General features: G+C 43.3%; 4 protein-coding genes across 10 annotated transcripts in view; 1 reads left to right on the forward strand and 3 right to left on the reverse strand.

Annotated features, from left to right (window-relative positions):
- LOC126964308 (cytochrome c oxidase subunit 4 isoform 2, mitochondrial) overlaps nt 1-17,392 on the reverse strand; it is a 393,425-nt gene that overhangs the window by 167,354 nt on the left and 208,679 nt on the right. The gene's annotated exons all lie outside the window — the stretch shown is intronic.
- HM13 (histocompatibility minor 13) overlaps nt 1-17,392 on the reverse strand; it is a 182,831-nt gene that overhangs the window by 95,921 nt on the left and 69,518 nt on the right. The window lies entirely within an intron of this gene.
- The window catches only part of REM1 (RRAD and GEM like GTPase 1), a 753,594-nt gene that overhangs the window by 36,528 nt on the left and 699,674 nt on the right, over nt 1-17,392 (reverse strand). The window contains exon 1 of one of the 6 annotated variants that reach the window (XM_050807220.1): nt 879-882. The exons of the other annotated variants lie outside the window; for them this stretch is intronic. The gene's annotated coding sequence lies outside the window, so the exon portion shown is untranslated. Of the gene's footprint in view, nt 1-878; nt 883-17,392 lie in introns of those variants that run through there. 6 annotated transcript variants of the gene reach the window in all.
- Nucleotides 130-6,643, forward strand: DEFB124 (defensin beta 124). Of its 2 annotated transcripts, XM_050807411.1 has the most exons (3): nt 130-618; nt 2,210-2,292; nt 6,450-6,643. In XM_050807411.1, exons 2-3 carry the CDS (start codon nt 2,229-2,231, stop codon nt 6,605-6,607), a joined length of 222 nt encoding a protein of 73 aa, XP_050663368.1. In that variant the 5' UTR covers nt 130-618; nt 2,210-2,228; the 3' UTR covers nt 6,608-6,643. The 2 variants fall into 2 exon arrangements, with proteins under 2 accessions (XP_050663368.1, XP_050663367.1); XM_050807410.1 differs by lacking the exon at nt 130-618 and having other exon boundaries at nt 2,189-2,292; nt 6,450-6,636.

The raw sequence follows: 17,392 nt of genomic DNA on the forward strand, positions 1-17,392 counted from the left end.
GCCTGGGCCGGGGGAGGAGCCGCGACCCCGCCCCATCCAGCCCCGCCCCATTAGGGCAGCCCCGGGGTTCCCGCCCTAAGGCCCTGGCCGCTCAGTGACTTTTCTGAAAGTGCAGAGCTCAGCTGACCCGCTTCTGCCAGCCCTATGCACCGAGTGAGGGTGGCAGACGAGAGAGGAAGGATGGGGGCTCTGGATTCCTGGGTCTGGAGCTCCATCTGCGTAGGGGATGCACCAACACATTAGCCCCCAGAAAAACCACTTGGGGAACTTGCTAAATATTCAGGTCCCACCTTCCAAGAGAGGCGGATTCCACAGTGCTGGGAGAGGGGTTCAGGAATCTGGGTTTTAAACAAGCGCCCCAAGTGATCCTGATGCAGACGGTTCATGGACCTCACTTTAAGAAACTCTGCTCTGGATGAAGAATTAATTTTGGGAGGTGGCTTGGAGGAAGAGAGAGCTCAGAAAGTCTGCACTGAAGAATTCTGAAAATCTTATTTTGGCATCATTCATTCATTCATTCACTCACTCGCCAACAGGCTTAGCTGGGCCTGGGCCTGAGGTCTCTGCCATTCTGTCTACTGTTTCTATCACTCATGGCTTAAAAATAAATGCTCCCAGGTATAGAGGAGGAGGAAAGAGATCACTGGTGATGTTGGCTATCCAAGGGGCCAGGATCCAGACTCTTTGACTGGGGTGCCTCCCTTTAGGTCTTGAGAAATTGGGGTGTGTACGTGTGTGGAGCCATGGAGGCCAGGCTGCACCTGTGGGTGGGGCTCATTGTCATGGCTGAGGGGATTCAGGTGTTCAGCTTGGAATAACTCCCACAGTAGCTGAACAGACTGGCTCAGCCCCCACAGGTCTTGGAGCTGATGCAGAACCCCCTCGTGCCTGGCTTCTTTCCGTGGCGTGGCCCTCTAAGCTTACCTTTCTACCTTGCAAGATGGGCCATGAGTGGTGCGGCACCCTTCATTGTCTGGGAGTGAGGTGACTTGGCTTTTAGTTCCATCTCTGCAGCACAATTGCTGTGTGACCTTAGGCAAGTCAACTCCCCTCTTTGGGTTTCAGTTCCTTTATTTAAAACTATAATCTGAACAGCTTACACTCTTGCTAAAAAACTTTTGGTTGTCTATAATACAAAAGTCTGAACTTGGCATTCAAGCCCCATCATATTCTCTGCAGAATCATTTCAACCTCTCCTCCCAGGAAAACCCTTGCTTGGCTCATGCCCCACTCTTTTAGGCACATTCTGTTCTTTCTGCCTGGGATACCTTTTCCCCTACTCATCTTTCATGATGCAATTTAGATTCCTGTGTACCAGACACTGTTCTAAGCTCTGCACGAATATTATCTCAGGGGTTCTCAAACTTTGGTGGTGTGTTAGAACCACCTGGAGGGCTTGTTAAGCCACAGTTTGCCAGGACCCACCAATACTCTCATCTGTGACTAGTGATCTAACAAATGACCAGAGAGCTAACTTGTGACCAGTGTTAGTGAATCTGTGGTCTAACTTGTGACCAGTGATTTAACCTGTGACCCATGGGCTGCTCCGTGACCTGTGGTCTTCCTCTGCTTAGAGAGAGGTGAATTCAGTAGGTTCGGGGTAGGGCTAAAGAACTGGCATTTCTAACAAGTCCCAGGTGTTGCTGCTGCTTGCTGGTCTGGGAACCACACTATAGGAGCCACTGTATTACTTCATTTAATCCCCTAAATGAGATAGGTAGCTATTACTGTCTATGACATGGGTACTATTACTCTTCCCATTTTAGAGTAGGCCTGCATACATGCTGGTCACTTGGCCTTGTAAGCGATACTAGTCATCATTTCACAGACAACAGCCTGAGGCTCAGAGAGGTTAAGTGACTTGTCTGATGTCTCACAGCAGTTAGGGGGAGATGTGGGGATTGAACTAGGTCTCTCTTAAGTCAAAGTTTTTTCCACTGTCTTAGGTGGGGAAGATGTCTAGTTTCTGACCCTAGACAATGCCTCAGGAAATTCTACCCCCAGCTTCCGAGCTCAACAGGCTCCGGAGGGTGTGGCTGACCAGTTCCCACGTAGCTGGCTGAGATCCCAAGCAGCCTGGGGACTACATGGCCTCATACTCCCACTTAGGCCTGCTGCCCACAGCACTGCCTTTATCTGCAGCTCAATAAAGGCTGGACTGGAAGCCGCGAGGCTCAGCATGCTCAGATCTCTCTTGTGTTCTCTCCAGCAGCCTCCCCAGGAGCCCCATGGCCATGACACAGCTGCTTCTGCTCCTTGTGGCTCTCCTGGTTCTGGGTCATGTGCCACCAGGTAGCAACATCGTGTGCATGTGTGTGTGTCTGCACGTGTGTGCGTGTAAAAATGAGGACTAGACTCTTAGGTCCTGGAGGACAGAGGGGCCTCTACCAGCATTTAAGTTCTGGCCCCACCACTGACTTGGTGGGCAACTTAGAGCAAGTTGCTAAATCAGCCTGCACCTCAGTTTCCTAATCTATAAAATGGGATTCTCTCAATAAATATTCATTTATGTTATGATTGTTGTGAAATCATAACAGTGAAAGACATCTAGCAGTGAAAGAAAAGAAGGTCCTTGCTTTCACGCAGCTGATATTTTAGTTGGTAGAGAGAGAAAATAAGCGGATAAACATGTTGGGTGGTGATAAGTGCTAAGAAGAGGAAAGGCAAGGGAAGGGGTTAGAGTGGTGTGTGCATGGAGAAGGGGGGGGATGGGAAGACTGATGAGGATGGATAGGGAAGGCCTCTAATAAGATTTGTTTCTTTTTCTTTTTTTGAGACGGAGTTTCATTCTTGTTGCCCAGGCTAGAGTGCAATGGCATGATCAGCTCACTGCAACCTCTGCCTCCTGGGTTCAAGCGATTCTCCTGCCTCAGCCTCCTGAGTAGCTGGGACTATAGGCATGTGCCACCATGCCTGGCTAATTTTTGTATTTTTAGTAGAGACGGGGTTTCACCATATTGGTCAGGCTGGTCTAGACCTCCTGACCTCAGGTGATCCACCCGCCTCGGCCTCCCAAAGTGCTAGGATTACAGACATGAGCCACCATGCCCGGCCTAGATTTTTTTCTTTTTAAAAACTTTTTATTTTGGAAGATTTCACATATACATGAAAGTAGAGAGAATAACAAGGTGAGTTTGAAACATTTTTATTATGGGAAAATTTAAACTTACGCAGAAATAGAGAATACTGTAACAGCATGAGTTTTTAAAAGAGACTTCATTTGACTTTTAAATTTGTGTAGAGATAGAGTCTCACTATGTTGCCCAGGCTGGTCTCAAACTCTTGGCCTCAAGCAATCCTCCAGCTTTGGCCTCCCAAAGTTCTGGGATAACAGGTATGAGCCCAGCCAGAAACTTTGGTATTTAGGAAAATTTCAACCAGAAATAAGAAATAAATAGTATAAAGAACCCCTATTACCCATCACCCAACCTCAACAATTACCAATTTGAACCAATCCTGTTTTGTTATTCACTTCCCCCTCCTTTCCTGTGAATTATTTTGAAGTACATTCCAGCGATCTTATTTTATATAAAGTGGGTTTGAACCGAGGTCTTTTTTCTTTTTTTTTTTGAAACGGAGTCTCGCTCCTTGCCCAGGCTGGAGTGCAGTGATGCCATCTCGGCTCACTGCAAGCTCCGCCTCCCAGGTTCAGGCCGTTCTCCCGCCTCAGCCTCCTGAGTAGCTGGGACTACAGGCGCCCGCTACCATGCCCGGCTAATTTTTTTTGTATTTTTATAAAGACAGGGTTTCACCATATTAGCCAGGATGGTCTCGATCTCCTGACCTCATGATCCGCCTGCCTCGGCCTCCCAAAGTGCTGGGATTACAGGTGTGAGCCACCGCGCCCGGCCTGAACGGAGGTCTTAATAAAGTGAAAATACGAGAGAAGATCATTCCAGGCAGAGGGAGCAGCAAGGGCCGAGGCTCTGAGGCAGGGTAATGGATGCGTTTGAACAGCAGCAAGGAGGCTGGTGTGGCTTGGGGAGGGAGCATAAAGGAAATTGGTGGGAGACGGAGTCAAAGACATGAGGAAGAGAGTGCAGATCATGCAGGAGAAAGGAACTGCTTCTGGATATTGGGGTGACTGGGAAGTTCAAACGCGATGGTGTGTTAAGAGTATTTCTTGGCTGGGTGTGGTGGTTCATACTTGTAAATCCTAGCACTTTGGGAGGTCAAGGCGGGAGGATCACTTGAGCCCAGGACTTCGAGACCAGCCTGGGCAACATAGGGAGACCCCATCTCTACAAAAAATAAAAGGATTAGTTGGGTGTAGTGGTATGCACCTGTAGTCCTAGTTATTTAGGAGGCTGAGGTAGAAGGATTGCTTGAGCCTAGGAAGTAGAGGCTACAGTCAGCCAAGATTGCACTACTGCACTCCAGCCTGGGCAACAGAGTGAGACCCCGTCTCAAAAAAAAAAAAATTATTATAGAAAGTGTCCTCACCTGGGAGCTAATGTCTCGGGTTCTGGTTCCAGACCCACCACTTAGTGGCTATGGGAGCTTGGGCAAGTTCATTCCTCTCTTTACTGGTGAGAGGATTTACCTAGAATGGGTCCTGGTTGTTCCAGCAATCTAAGCTATCATACTGATAATCTTGCCTCCTATTTATTGAGCATTTACTATATGCCAGGCACTGTGCTAACGTGATCCTTATCTGTGCTCTGAAGGAGAGTTGTACAGATGAAGAACTGAGGCCAAGGTCACTCAATGGGAAATGACTGAGCTGGGATTTAGACCCAGGAGGTCTGAGCTGGGTTCACACCACACTGTTAGCGATTATACTACACACTGTCTTCAGAGGGTGTATTCTTTGCCTCATGGAAATTTTGAGGCCAGTACCGTATCATTCTAAGATTCTCTACCTTAGCAAGAGGGAAGTGTGGACTGCTCGGCAGGCTGAATAAAACCTGCGGATATGCCCAAGGCATCATTTGAGGATTACATGGGATGTATTTTAATCCACAGAGATTCAGGGAAGCCTTTCTCCTCCACCTCCCATTCAGTGCTAGTTCTTCTGGGCTGCTTGCTCTCTGCTTGTCTGAGGTTGTATGTCTGGAAATGTCATTTAACAGTCAAGCTTGTCTACATGGTCCTAGTCTCCCCTCACTTCCCACATCGGTTTTAACTGACCATCACAGTACCCTCATCATTTCCAGTGTGGCAGTTACCACAGAATCTATTTCTTTTATTTATTTGCTTGTTTTTTTTGAGGGCAGGGACCATGACCATATTGTTCATTGTAGTACTTCTAGTGCTCCGTCTTTATTGAGTGAATAAATGAAGGACAGGCTCCATCCCATGTTGTGACCAAAGACCCTTGGAGGGAGCAAAGGACCTATTCCCCAAAGCCTTACCTTTTCCATGGCCCATGGTTGGAAATTCCTTCACTAAAACCTAACATTAAACAAGTCCCTATGTGTCGGGCAGTTCGTGTAATGGGTGTGGACTCTGGAGCCGGATTGCTTGGGTTTGAGTCCTAGTTCTGCTCCTGAATGGCGGTATGACTTTGGATAAGGTTATATTTTATATTTAATTTTTCTTTTTTTTTGAGATGGAGTCTTACTTTGTTGCCAAGGCTGCAGTGAGCCGAGCTGCACTGGGTTCAAGCGATTCTCCTGCCTCAGTCCCCCAAGTGGCTGGGATTACAGGCACCTGCCACCATGCCTAGCTAATTTTTATATTTCTAGTAGAGATGGGGTTTCGCTATGTTGGCCTGGCTGGTCTCGAACTCCTGACCTCAGGTGATCCGCCCGCCTCAGCCTCCCAAAGTGCTGGGATTACAGGTGTGAGCCACTGTGCCCAGCTAGAGAAGATTATTAACCTCACTGAGCCTCAGTTTCCTTACCTGTATAGTAGGAATTGTAATAAGACTATAATTGCATAGTGTTATGAAAAGTGCTTATGTGTACTTGATGTGTTGTTTCACCCAGTCAAGAAATTAGTCTCTATTTATTTATTTGAGATGGAGTCTCCCTCTGTCACCCAGGCTGGAGTGCAGTGGCACAATCGTGGCTCATTGCAATCTCCTCCTCCTGGGTTCAAGCGATTATCCTGCCTCAGTCTCCTGTGTAGCTGGGACTAAAGGCACGTGACAACACACCTGGCTAATTTTTGTATTTTTGGTAGAGAAGTTTTGCCATGTTGGCCAGGCTGTTCTCAAACTCCTGACCTCAGGTGATCTGCCTGCCTCAGCCTCCCAAAGTGCTGGGATTACAGGTGTAAGCCACCGTGCCTGGCCTTAGTCTGCAATTTGTAACTAATGGTCTAACCTATGGCATGTGGTCTAACCTAAACCTAAATCAGTACTCTCATCTATGACTAGTGATCTAACAAATGACCAGAGAGCTAACTTGTGACCAGTGTTAGTGAATCTGTGGCCTAACTTGTGACCAGTGGTCTAACCTGTGACCCTTGGGCTGCTCTGTGACCTATGGTCTTCCTCTGCTTAGGGAGAAGTGAATTCAAACGGTGCTGGAAGGGCCAAGGGGCCTGCCGAACTTACTGCACAAGGCAAGAAACTTACATGCACCTGTGCCCGGATGCGTCCCTGTGCTGTCTCTCCTATGCATTGAAACCTCCGCCGGTCCCCAAGAGTAAATATGAGTAGCTGGTTCTTTGCTGTCCAATAAAACACGGGCCGCCAGTTGTCTCTTCTTTCTGTTTGCTCGCCTGTGCTTCTCTCCCCCCTGAGGTGGGGGATAGGCCTAGGATGTGGGAGAAATGGTCTGTGGAAGGAAGTGAGGGACCTGAGGAGAGTGGGCGCTAATGACCATTGTAAATGGTTCCGGTCCTGGCCACTTCACTTTCTCTCTGTCCAACTCCGGAAAAGTTACTGAACCTCTGAAAGTCTCCTCAACCATAAAATGGGAATAATTATAATATCAGGAGATTAGCACTTTATAAAAGAAATGCAAGAAGAAAGGTAGAGTTAATAATAACAAGAGTTAATAATATAGTTGATAATAACGGTGAATAATAGTAGAGTCAAAAATAAGCTTCTGGAATTCAGAATGAGATGGCACATTTGGCTTGAGAGGCAGGCCCCACTGAGAGTGAAAGGGTTTTCCTATGTTCCTTGATAGGGTATCCTAACGACTTAGGGATGAAGCCAAGACCAACAGACTAGATACTTTTCTGAAAATTAAACCGCCATTTTCACACACAAACCGCCATTTTCCTCCCAGTGTTCAAATAGACCCTCATCTAAGCATACATCCAACTTCCTAAGTCATTAGGATACACCCAAAAAGCCAAAGAGACCAGCCAATTCTAGGGTGGAAGATTCCCCAAAATACCTCACAGATCAGGCCCACAAGCCCAGAGAGGAAAAGTGACTTGTCGAAGACCGTACAGTTCCCGAGTGATGTGTCAAGGAATGGAGCCATACCCCGGTAGGACAGGACAGTGTGATGGGGAAATTTTGGGAGGAAGGGAGTCCCTTGACACTGGAGATGTGCAAGGTGAGCCTGGTGGCTCTGGGATGCTAGAGAAGGAAGTTACCTGGATAGGTGCTCAGAAGTGTTTTTTTGGAGGACAGGTTCTACTTAAGCCAAACCAATCATTGAATGGTTGAGATGATGATATGTAAGTATCCTTTAGAAAGTGCCAATTGCTTTATTCATATCACCTCAGTTATATATTATGCCCGCCCGCCTGCCTGCCTGCCTGCCTGCCTTCCTTCCTTCCTTCCTTCCTTCCTTCCTTCCTTCCTTCCTTCCTTCCTTCCTTCCTTCCTTCCTTCCTTCCTTCCCCTTTCTCTTTCTCTCTCTCTCTCATTTCTTTTTTAACACAGGTCCTCACTCTGTTGCCCAGGCTGGAGTACAGTGGAGATCACATAGCTCACTGCAGCCTCACACTTCTGGGCTCAAGCAATCTGCCTCAGCCTCCAAGGAGCTAGGACTATAAGTGTATGCCACCATACCTGGCTAATGTGTTTTTGGTTTGTTTGTTTTGTAGAGATGGAGTCTTGCTAAAAAAACAAACAAACAAACAAAAAACAAAACACCGAAAACAAAAAACAACAAAAAAAACATGGGGTCTTTCTATGTTTCCCAGGCTGGTCTTGAACTTCTGGGCTCAAGTGATCCTCCTGCCTTGGCCTCCCAAGGTGCTGGGATCACAGGTGTGAGCCGCCGCAGCCAGCCTATCTTTGCCTTTTCTATAAGGTAACTAAGACTCTATAAGGCAACTAAGAAAGTTGCCCAGGTCATACACCTAGGAAGTGGTGGAGATGGAACTCTACCCTGATCCTCTGTCACCTGATTTTTTCTCCCAGAGTCAGTCTTTTTTTGGAGACAGTCTTGCTCTGTTGCCCAGGCTGGAATGCAGTGGTGCAATCATGGCTCACTGCAGCTTTGAACTCCCCGGCTCAAGGAGTCCTCCCACCTCAGCCTTCCCAGTAGCTGGGACAGTAGGCATGTACCACCATGCCTGGCTAATTTTTGTATTTTTTGTAGACACAAAGTCTTGCTATGTTGCCCAGGCTGGTCTTGAACTCCTGGCCTCAAGCAATCCTCCTGCCTCGGCCTCCCAAAGTGTTGGGATTACAGGCATGAGCCACTGTGCCAGACTCCAGAGTCATTCTTACTTGTACTTTAAAAATAATATTTTTTTTTCTAATTGTAAAAATAATACATGTTCATTGGAAAACATGTAAATAGAGAAGCACAAATAGGAAAACTAAAATCATTAGTATTTTCACTGTACAGAAATACCCAGCAATAGGCCGGCTGTTGTGGCTCACTTCTATAATCCCAGCACTTTGGGAGGCCGAGGCAGGCGGATCACTTGAGGTCAGGAGTTCAAGACCAGCCTAGCCAACATGATGAAACCCTGCCTCTACTAAAAATACAAAAATTAGCTGGCATGGTGGTGCACGCCTATAATCCTAGCTACTCGGGAGGCTGAGGCAGGAGAATCACTTGAACCTGGGAGATGGAGGTTGCAGTGAGCCAAGATCACACCACTGCACTCTAGCCTGGACAACAGAGCAAGACTCTGTCTCAAAAAAAAAAAAAAAAAAAAAAAAAAAGAAAAGAAAAGAAATACCCAGAAATAAAGAAAAATGTAAAATGTGACAAAAATAAAATGGAATCAAGCTGTAGGTATTTTGTATCCTGGTTTTTTTCACTGATCAATATATCATAAAAATTTATGTATGTGCTTAGTCTTCCAAAACAATATTTTTAGCACTGAAATTCCTCCTGAAAAATTTTAAGTCACTTCTAGTTTTTATAACTTGAGTAGTACGTTTAAAATAAGTATGGAGGCCAGGCGCGGTGGCTCACACCTGTAATCCCAGCACTTTAGGAGGCTGAGGCAGGTGGATCGTCTGAGGTTCGGAGTTCAAGACAAAACCTGGCTAACATGGTGAAACCCCGTCTCTACTAAAAACACAAAAAATAGCCGGGCATGGTAGTGTGCGCCTGTAATCCCAGCTACTCGGGAGGCTGAGGCAGGAGAATCGCTTGAACCTGGGAGGTGGAGGTTGCAGTGAGCTGAGATTGTGCCACTGCACTCCAGCCTGGGTGACAGAGGGAGACTCCATCTCAAAAAATAAAAACAAAACAAAATAAAATAAAATACAGTGTCAAAAACTAAGAAAGTATAGTATAGATAAGCCTCAAAATATTCACCTGTCTTTTATAATTCCTGTTAGTATTTTGGTGTATATATATATAAAAAATATATGTAAATATATAAAAATATATGTAAATACATACAAATATATGTAAATATATATGTAAATACATATAAATATATATGTAAATACGTATATATATAAATATATAAAATATATATATATTTGAAGGCATTTTCACACACATCAGAGACTCTTCTACGAGAGGGGCTTCTGCTGATCAGGTGGACACCTTTGGGGTCACAGGGAAGGAAAATAACAAGGAAGTTACAACAATGGATGGATACTGTAGGTAGTTCAGGGTAGACCTGGGTGTCTGACTTCTATCCCCACTCCCTTCTTTCAATTGCAGAGTGTTCAGTGGAATTGTTTATTATTCTGCTAGGGCTAGGTTTAAGTCTGAGAGCCAAGTGACAATCGCACATGACTTAAATTATCCTTGAAAACTGCTCAGGAAGGCACCTTTTTGGAGACAGACATACACAGCAAGTTTTCCTCCATTGATGGAACATATCACATTTCTCCGACCGTGCATTAAAGGAAGTGGTTGGTTATGTGTAGGCACCATTTTTTTTTGGTGAAAAATAAATATCTTTCCATAGTGGAATCACGCAGTGCAATGTGATGTCTTCACTGCCAGAAGCTTTCCCTGCACAGGAAATAATCCATTTCCCATCTCCCACTCATTCAGACACTGGCTCAAGGAGGGATTTTTCTGGCTTATTTGGACTGTTATTGTGCATATTTGCAAAACATATATCTGACAAAAGACTCATATCCACAATATATAAATAACTCTTACAAATCAATAAGAAAAGAGAAAAAACAAAATAACAGAATGGGCAAATATTTAAATGACATTTTACAAATGAAAATACGTAAGCGGCCAATAAGTTTGTGAAAAGATGTTCAATATCATTAGTATATCAGGAGAATGCAAATTAAAATCACAATGAGATACTACCATACACACTCACTAGAATAATTAAAGTAAAAAAGACTGACCATAGCAAGGTTAGTAAGGATATGGGGCAACTGGAATGCTGATACATTGCTGGTGGGACTGTAACATGGACAACCACTCTGCAACTGGAAAAACAGGTGCATAATTACTTATAAAATTAAATAGACATATGTTGGCTGGGCAGGGTGGCTCATGCCTGTAATCCCAGCACTCTGGGGGCAGAGACGGGCAGATCACTCGAGGTTAGGCGTTTAAGACCAGCCTGGCCAACATGGCGAAACCCCGTCTCTACTAAAACAATACAAAAATTAGCTGGGCGTGGTGGCGCGTGCCTCTAATTCCAGCTACTTGGGAGGCCGAGGCTGGGGAATTTGCTTGAACCCGGGAGGCGGAGGTTGCAATGAGTCAAGATGGCGCCAGTGCACTCTAGCCTGGGCGACAGAGTGAGACTCCGTTTCAAACAAACAAACAAACAAAATTAAATAGACATATATCTATACAAAGACGTCTCTGTCCTTCCCTGTGACCCCAACGGTGTTTGGGGTAGAGCTGTTTGTTGCAGCTTTATTTGTAATAACCCATAAATGGAAACAGCCCAAATGTTCAACAGGTAAATGGATAAGTTGAGTTATATCCATACAATAGGCTACTCAATAAATAGTGATAATTTACCAATACACACAACATAAATTAATTTCAAAAACACTATGTTAAGTGAAATAAGTCAGACACAAAGAAATACACGCTGAGTAATTCCATTTATATGATTTTTCAGACAGGCAAAACAAAGTTGATTTAAAAAGTAAGAAAAAAAAAAGAAAAAACCCACCCCAAGTCTTATTTTCTTTAAATTTATCTTTTTTTTCTGAGCACATGTAGTTGAGTCTGGGTAAACTATCGGTGCTTAGGATGCAGCTCCATTCGTGTCGTAAAGAGCTGGATGATCCAGGAGACTGGAGTAATGTTTTCAGGACTCTCTTAATGGCTAGATCAATGACTCTCAAGGGGAGATACTCCCCTCTAGCGGTTATTTTGGGAATTTGCTTTTTCTTTTTGGAGACGGAGTCTCGCTCAGTCGCCCGGGCTGGAATGCAGTGGCACGATCTCGGCTGACTGCAAGCTCCGCCTCCTGGGTTCACGCCATCCTCCTGCCTCAGCCTCCCGAGTAAAGGCGTGACCCACCACGCCCGGCTATTTTTTTTTTTTTTTTTTTTTTTTTAGTAAAGACGGGGTTTCACCGTGTTGCTCATGCTGGTCTCGAGCTCCTGGGGTCAAGTGATTCGCCCCCTCTCAGCCTCCCAAAGTGCTGGGATTACAGGCCTCAGCCACCGCGCCCAGCCAAGGCACAATTTTTAATGATATATCTCCAACATTTTGTACGTGTTCATTAATTTCGCTCCTTTCCTCCTAATTTGAACTCACGGTAGACTGGCTTAAGTGCAGTGAGCTCTTGGCTGAAACTAAGGTCTCTCTGATTTGGGCACGCCTCATGATTTCCATCCTTGTCCCAGCTGAAAAGCAACTGTTGATGATTTTCACCTATGCACCACTAGCATCGGCACTCTATTTTTCTGTTTTTCATTAATTCAACTTATATTTATTGAATACCTTTGATGTGCCAGGCATTATTCTAAATATGGAGGACTCAGCAGGGGGCAAAACAGATAAATCCCTACCTGTATGGAGCTTACATTCTAAGAATAAGCCCAATTTTGACTTTGGTCTCAGCATCCAGCCTTAGCTTCACCCTTTGGAAGGATGAATTGCCAGATACCTACTTCAGAGTCACTTGTGGCACCGTGAACTTGTGTGTGTTCAATGATTTTGTAATTGCACGGTAAACCAGCATGTCCAATAAGCATAACACCTTTGGAACACAGCATTTGGATTTATCATTTACATATGAATATTCATTTTCACATGTAGTAAACACTTTAGATGTAACTTGGAATGAAATCTCATGCACTTTACATGTTTAAATTCATTAGTCATTTGAGATAGAAGTATATATTTATTACTGTAGGAATAAAATGTTGCAACAGTTAAAGACGATTGTGAAAGCTATCAGTGTTAGAAAAATAATTAAGAACTTTCAACAATTCAACTTAGGAGAAAATATGAGTTAATTTAAATATTGAGACCTAAAATTTGTTAGCTTGATAACCTTCAGAATGTTATATCCAATCAATATTTTAAATATTGTGAATATTAACACTAGGCAAAATAATGGAGATTATATTATAGTTCAAATCTTTGTTAAAATACCATTCATCGAATTAAAACAACAACAACAACTATTAAGAGGCCACACGTGGTGGCTCACACCTGTAATCCCAGCACTTTGGGAGGCCAAGGTGGGTGGATGGCTTGTGCTCAGGAGTTCAAGACCAGTCTGGGCAACATGGTGAAACCCTGTCTACAAAAAATACTAAACTTAGCCAGGCAAGGTGTTGTGTTCCTGTAGTACCAGCTACTTGGGAGGCTGAAGTGGGAAGATCGTTTGAGCCCTGAAGGTTGAGGCTGCTGTGAACTGAGATGGCGCCACTGCACTCCAGCTTGTGTGACAAAGCAAGACCCTGTTTCAAAAAAAAAAAGTACTTGCCTTTAGTTATTCTTTAGTTATTTAATTCCATTTAGGACATAAGCCTTTTAGGAAAAAATTATGGTTGAGAATTTCTCACACCTTGTAAGGATGAATAAAAAGCTAAGTGTGAATTTTGTCACCTCAGAATTTCACAGGTAGGAAAGACTCCAAAACCATGTACCATGACATCGATGATAAGTCACCTTCAATTTATACACACTGTTGGGTATAAAGTCAATGAAGAACAGAGGAAAGTGTTAGGGAAAAGTGAGGCACCCTAGGCATATTTTATTCTCACTAATTTTCAAAATCACAAATTTTATGAAGGCTAAAAAATTAAACAATGAAGTTTGCCAGATATTTTTTCTATAAACCACAACTAGTTTCACTAGTTGAAGATAGAATATTTTTGACATTTTTTCAAGGTGCAAATTCTAAATTTTTAAATTTGAAAGTTCTTTTTAGGAAGTATGTTTCTGAAATTCATTTTCTTTTAAATTATTTTTATTTTTAAATTTTTAGTTATTTATTTTTATCTTTTAATTTTGAATTTAATTAATTTATTCAGTTTTAGAGATGGGATCTTGAGATGTTGCTCAGGCTGGACTTGAACTCCTGGGCTCAAGTGATCCTCCTGCCTCAGCCTCCCAAGCAGCTTGAATTATAGGTGCACACCACCATGCCTGGCAATTTTAAAATTTTTATTAAAAATGAAAAAAAAATATTTATACATATTTATGGGGTACATGTGATATCTTGATACATACATATAATGTGTTATGGTCAAATAAGGGGATTTAGCATATTCATCACCTTTATTATTTCTTTGTATTGGGAATATGAAATTCCTTTGTTGTTTCCTTTTTTTTTCTTTTTCTGAGACAGGGCCTTATTCTGTCATCCAGGCAGCTGGAGTGCAGTGATGTGATTTCTGTTCACTGCAGCCTCAACCTACTGGGCTCAAACAATCCTCCTGCTTCAGCCTCCCAAGTAGCTGGGACCACAGACACATGCCACCATGCCCAGGAAAATTTTTAATTTTTTTTTTTTTTGGTAGAGATGAGGTCTCCCTATGTTGCCTAGGCTGGTCTGGAACTCCTGGGCTCAGGAGACTCTCCTGCCTCAGCCCCCCAAAGTGCTGCAATTACAGGCATGAGCCACCACATGTGGCCAAATTCATTTTTTTGAGTTAACATTCTTCCATGACTGAAAAAGTTAGTGGATGTTGAAACAGCATTTATTTAGTACAGCAAATAACATCTATTTAGTACAGCATCTATTTAGTACAGCAACTCCTTCGCTTCAAGACCAGCCTGGGCAACATAAAGAGACCTCATCTCTATTAAAAAAAAAAATTAGCCAGGCATGGTGGCACATGCCTGTGGTCCCAGCTACTTTGGAGGCTGAAGTAGGAGGACTGCTTGAGCCCAAGAGGTTGAGACCACAATGAACTAAGATGAGCAGGACAGTGACTGCAGGGATAATTGTTCCTGCATTCTAATATTAAACCTTTAAAATGTGACTTCTAGAATTTGTAATAATTAATACTGATGATTACTTTTTTGGGATGTTACTTCAGATTTATACTTACATCTCAGAAGTTAAATGGTGTGCCAGTGCGGCCTCAAACCCAGCCTATATTCAGCTCTGTGTTGCTGGGGCTGGGAGTCCGATATTACAATTTCCCAGACTCCTTCACCAGGTGGCTTCCTGCTAAGAGTTTGCTAATTGGAGACAATGATGGGAGTCTGGAAAGTGGGAGGTGAGGAGAGAAGGCATTCACTCTCTGCTTTGGATTCCATCTGTATCCTCCCAGCAGCTTAGGTAGTTATGGGTTCATTGCCAGTACTGCAATGTCCTTCAGAGGCACCAGCTCCGATCATAAGGTACCCCCCTCCCCAAGCACTAAACTGGCACATAGGTACTCAGTAAATTTCTAGTTGAATAAACAAATGAATACATATATATTCATATATATATATTCATCTGGGAAGGCAATATATATTTATTCAATATAAATGAATAAATCATGTCCCATGTACTGTATCAGTCATCATCTAGCTAGAAAACAAAAACCATACTAGGTATTTCAATGGAGGGAATTTTACACAAGGAACCCCAAATTTATTTGGGAAACTGGATCCTCAGGTATGAGCCACTGCACCCAGCCTGTAATCCTTTCATAATACTGCTTTCTGTTTTCCCTCCACATACTGTCCCAAGCACTGATGAACTCTCACTGCACTGATGAACTCTACTGTAGATTAGTTTACATTTTCTAGAATGTTTAAGGAATGGAATTATACTGTCTGTACTCCTTTTTTATTCTCCTGCCACAGCCTCCTTAGTAGCTGGGCTTACAGGTCTGTGCCACCATGGCCAGCTAATTTTTGTATTATTAGTAGAGACGAGGTTTCATCATGTTGGCCAGGCTGATGTCAGACTCCTAACCTCAGGTGATCCGCCTGACTCGGCCTCCCAAAGTGCTGGAATTACAGACTTGAGCCACCATGCCCGGCAGGTTTGATTTTCTTTGTGTCTATGCTGCTTTGGAGTTCACTGAACTTCTTGTGGATTGATGTCTTTTAACAATTTTGGAAAAATTTCAGCTATTATCTTTTAAAAATATTTCTTCTTCCTCATTCACCTCTTTAAATTTTTTTTTTTTTTTTTGATAGAGACGGTGGGGGTTGGTCATGGCGGCTCATTCCTATAATCCCAGCATTTTAGGAGGCTGAGGCAGGCCAAATTACTTGAGCCCAGGAGTTCACGACCGACATGTTGAGACCCCATCTCGAAGAGAAAAAAATAATAGAGAGGGGGAGTCTCATTATGATGTCCAAGCTGGTCTTGAACTCTTGGACTCATGTGATCCTCCTGCCTCAGTCTCCCAAAGTGCTGAGATTACATGTGTGAGCCATTGTGCCTGGTCTCCCATCTCTTCTTCTGGGATTTAATTATATACATGTTAGATCATTTGATATTGTCCCATAAGTCTCTCATGCTCTATTATGCTTCTTTTGCATTTTTTCTCTCTATGCTTTGGTTTGTATATTTTCTAATCTGTCTCTGAGTTCACTGATTCATTCTTCTACAATGCCCTGTCTTCTGCTGTTAAACCCATCCAATAGATTCCTTTTTTTAAAGAGGTGGGGTCTCGCTATGTTACTCAGGCTGGAGTGCACATATGGCTATTCACAGCCATGATCACAGCATACTACAGACTTAAACTCCTGGGCATAAGTGATCCTTCTGCCTCAGCCTACCAAGTAGCTGGGACTACAGGCATGTGCCACCATGCCTGGCTTACCATCCAATACATTCTTAATTTTAGTATGTCTCAGTTTAGAAGGCCCAATTTATTCTTAGAGTTTCCATCATGCTCTTAGTATTTATGCCCTTATGTAGTCCTCTTTCACAGTGACTAGCATATGACTTGCCAGTGGGACTTCAGCAAATGTAATACAAACAGAAATTTGAGAAATGCCAGATGTTGAGGTTTATCCATATATGTCAGAAAACGTATTTAAGAGAACTCTAGAGATGAAAATAGGTGTTATTTTTCCCCTAAGGGAGAGCATATCTTTTCTTCTGTTAGGCAGTTAAGACTGTTGTTAATATACCTCTGCAAGGCCAGGAGTGGTGGCTCATTCCTGTATTCCTAGCACTTTGGGAGGCTCTTGGCCCCAGCTATCATGGAAGAAGCCAAGGTTAACTTCTTTGAGGTGGAGAGGCTATGTGAAGAGAGATGTAGTAACATGAATGACCTCTTGAGAATATCAGAAGAACCACTTAATCAATGCGCTGAATTGTGAAAAATGACGAATAGTTGTTATTTTAGTCTACTAAGTTCTGGAGTGGTTTTGTAATGCAGTAGGGGAAAATAATACACTATTTGTCTGTGTATTTAGATTCTTCATCCTTTCATTCATTTTATCAATATTTTCTTCTAATTTCTTTAACATATTTATAACAGTTATTTTAAGGTTGTCTGTTAATTCCAACAACTACTCCATCTGTATTAGTTCGTTCTCATACTGGTATTAAAAAAAAACCCTGAGACCAGGTAATTTATAAAGAAAAGAGGTTTAGGCCAGGCATGGTGGCTCACGCCTGTAATTCTAGCACTTTGGGAAGTCGAGGAGGGTGGATCACCTGAGGTAAGGAGTTCAAGACCAGCCTGGCCAACGTGATGAAACCCTGT

This window comes from Macaca thibetana, chromosome 10 (assembly GCF_024542745.1).
Source record: "Macaca thibetana thibetana isolate TM-01 chromosome 10, ASM2454274v1, whole genome shotgun sequence".
NCBI classification, from domain to species: domain Eukaryota; kingdom Metazoa; phylum Chordata; class Mammalia; order Primates; family Cercopithecidae; genus Macaca; species Macaca thibetana.

Excerpts from the sequence above, each read along its gene's own strand:
- DEFB124 (XM_050807411.1), top strand. The coding sequence starts at position 2,229 with ATGGCCATGACACAGCTGCTTCTGCTCCTTGTGGCTCTCCTGGTTCTG. Across the intron at positions 2,293-6,449 it reads TCTGGGTCATGTGCCACCAG|GGAGAAGTGAATTCAAACGG; the intron begins GTAGCAACATCG and ends TCCTCTGCTTAG.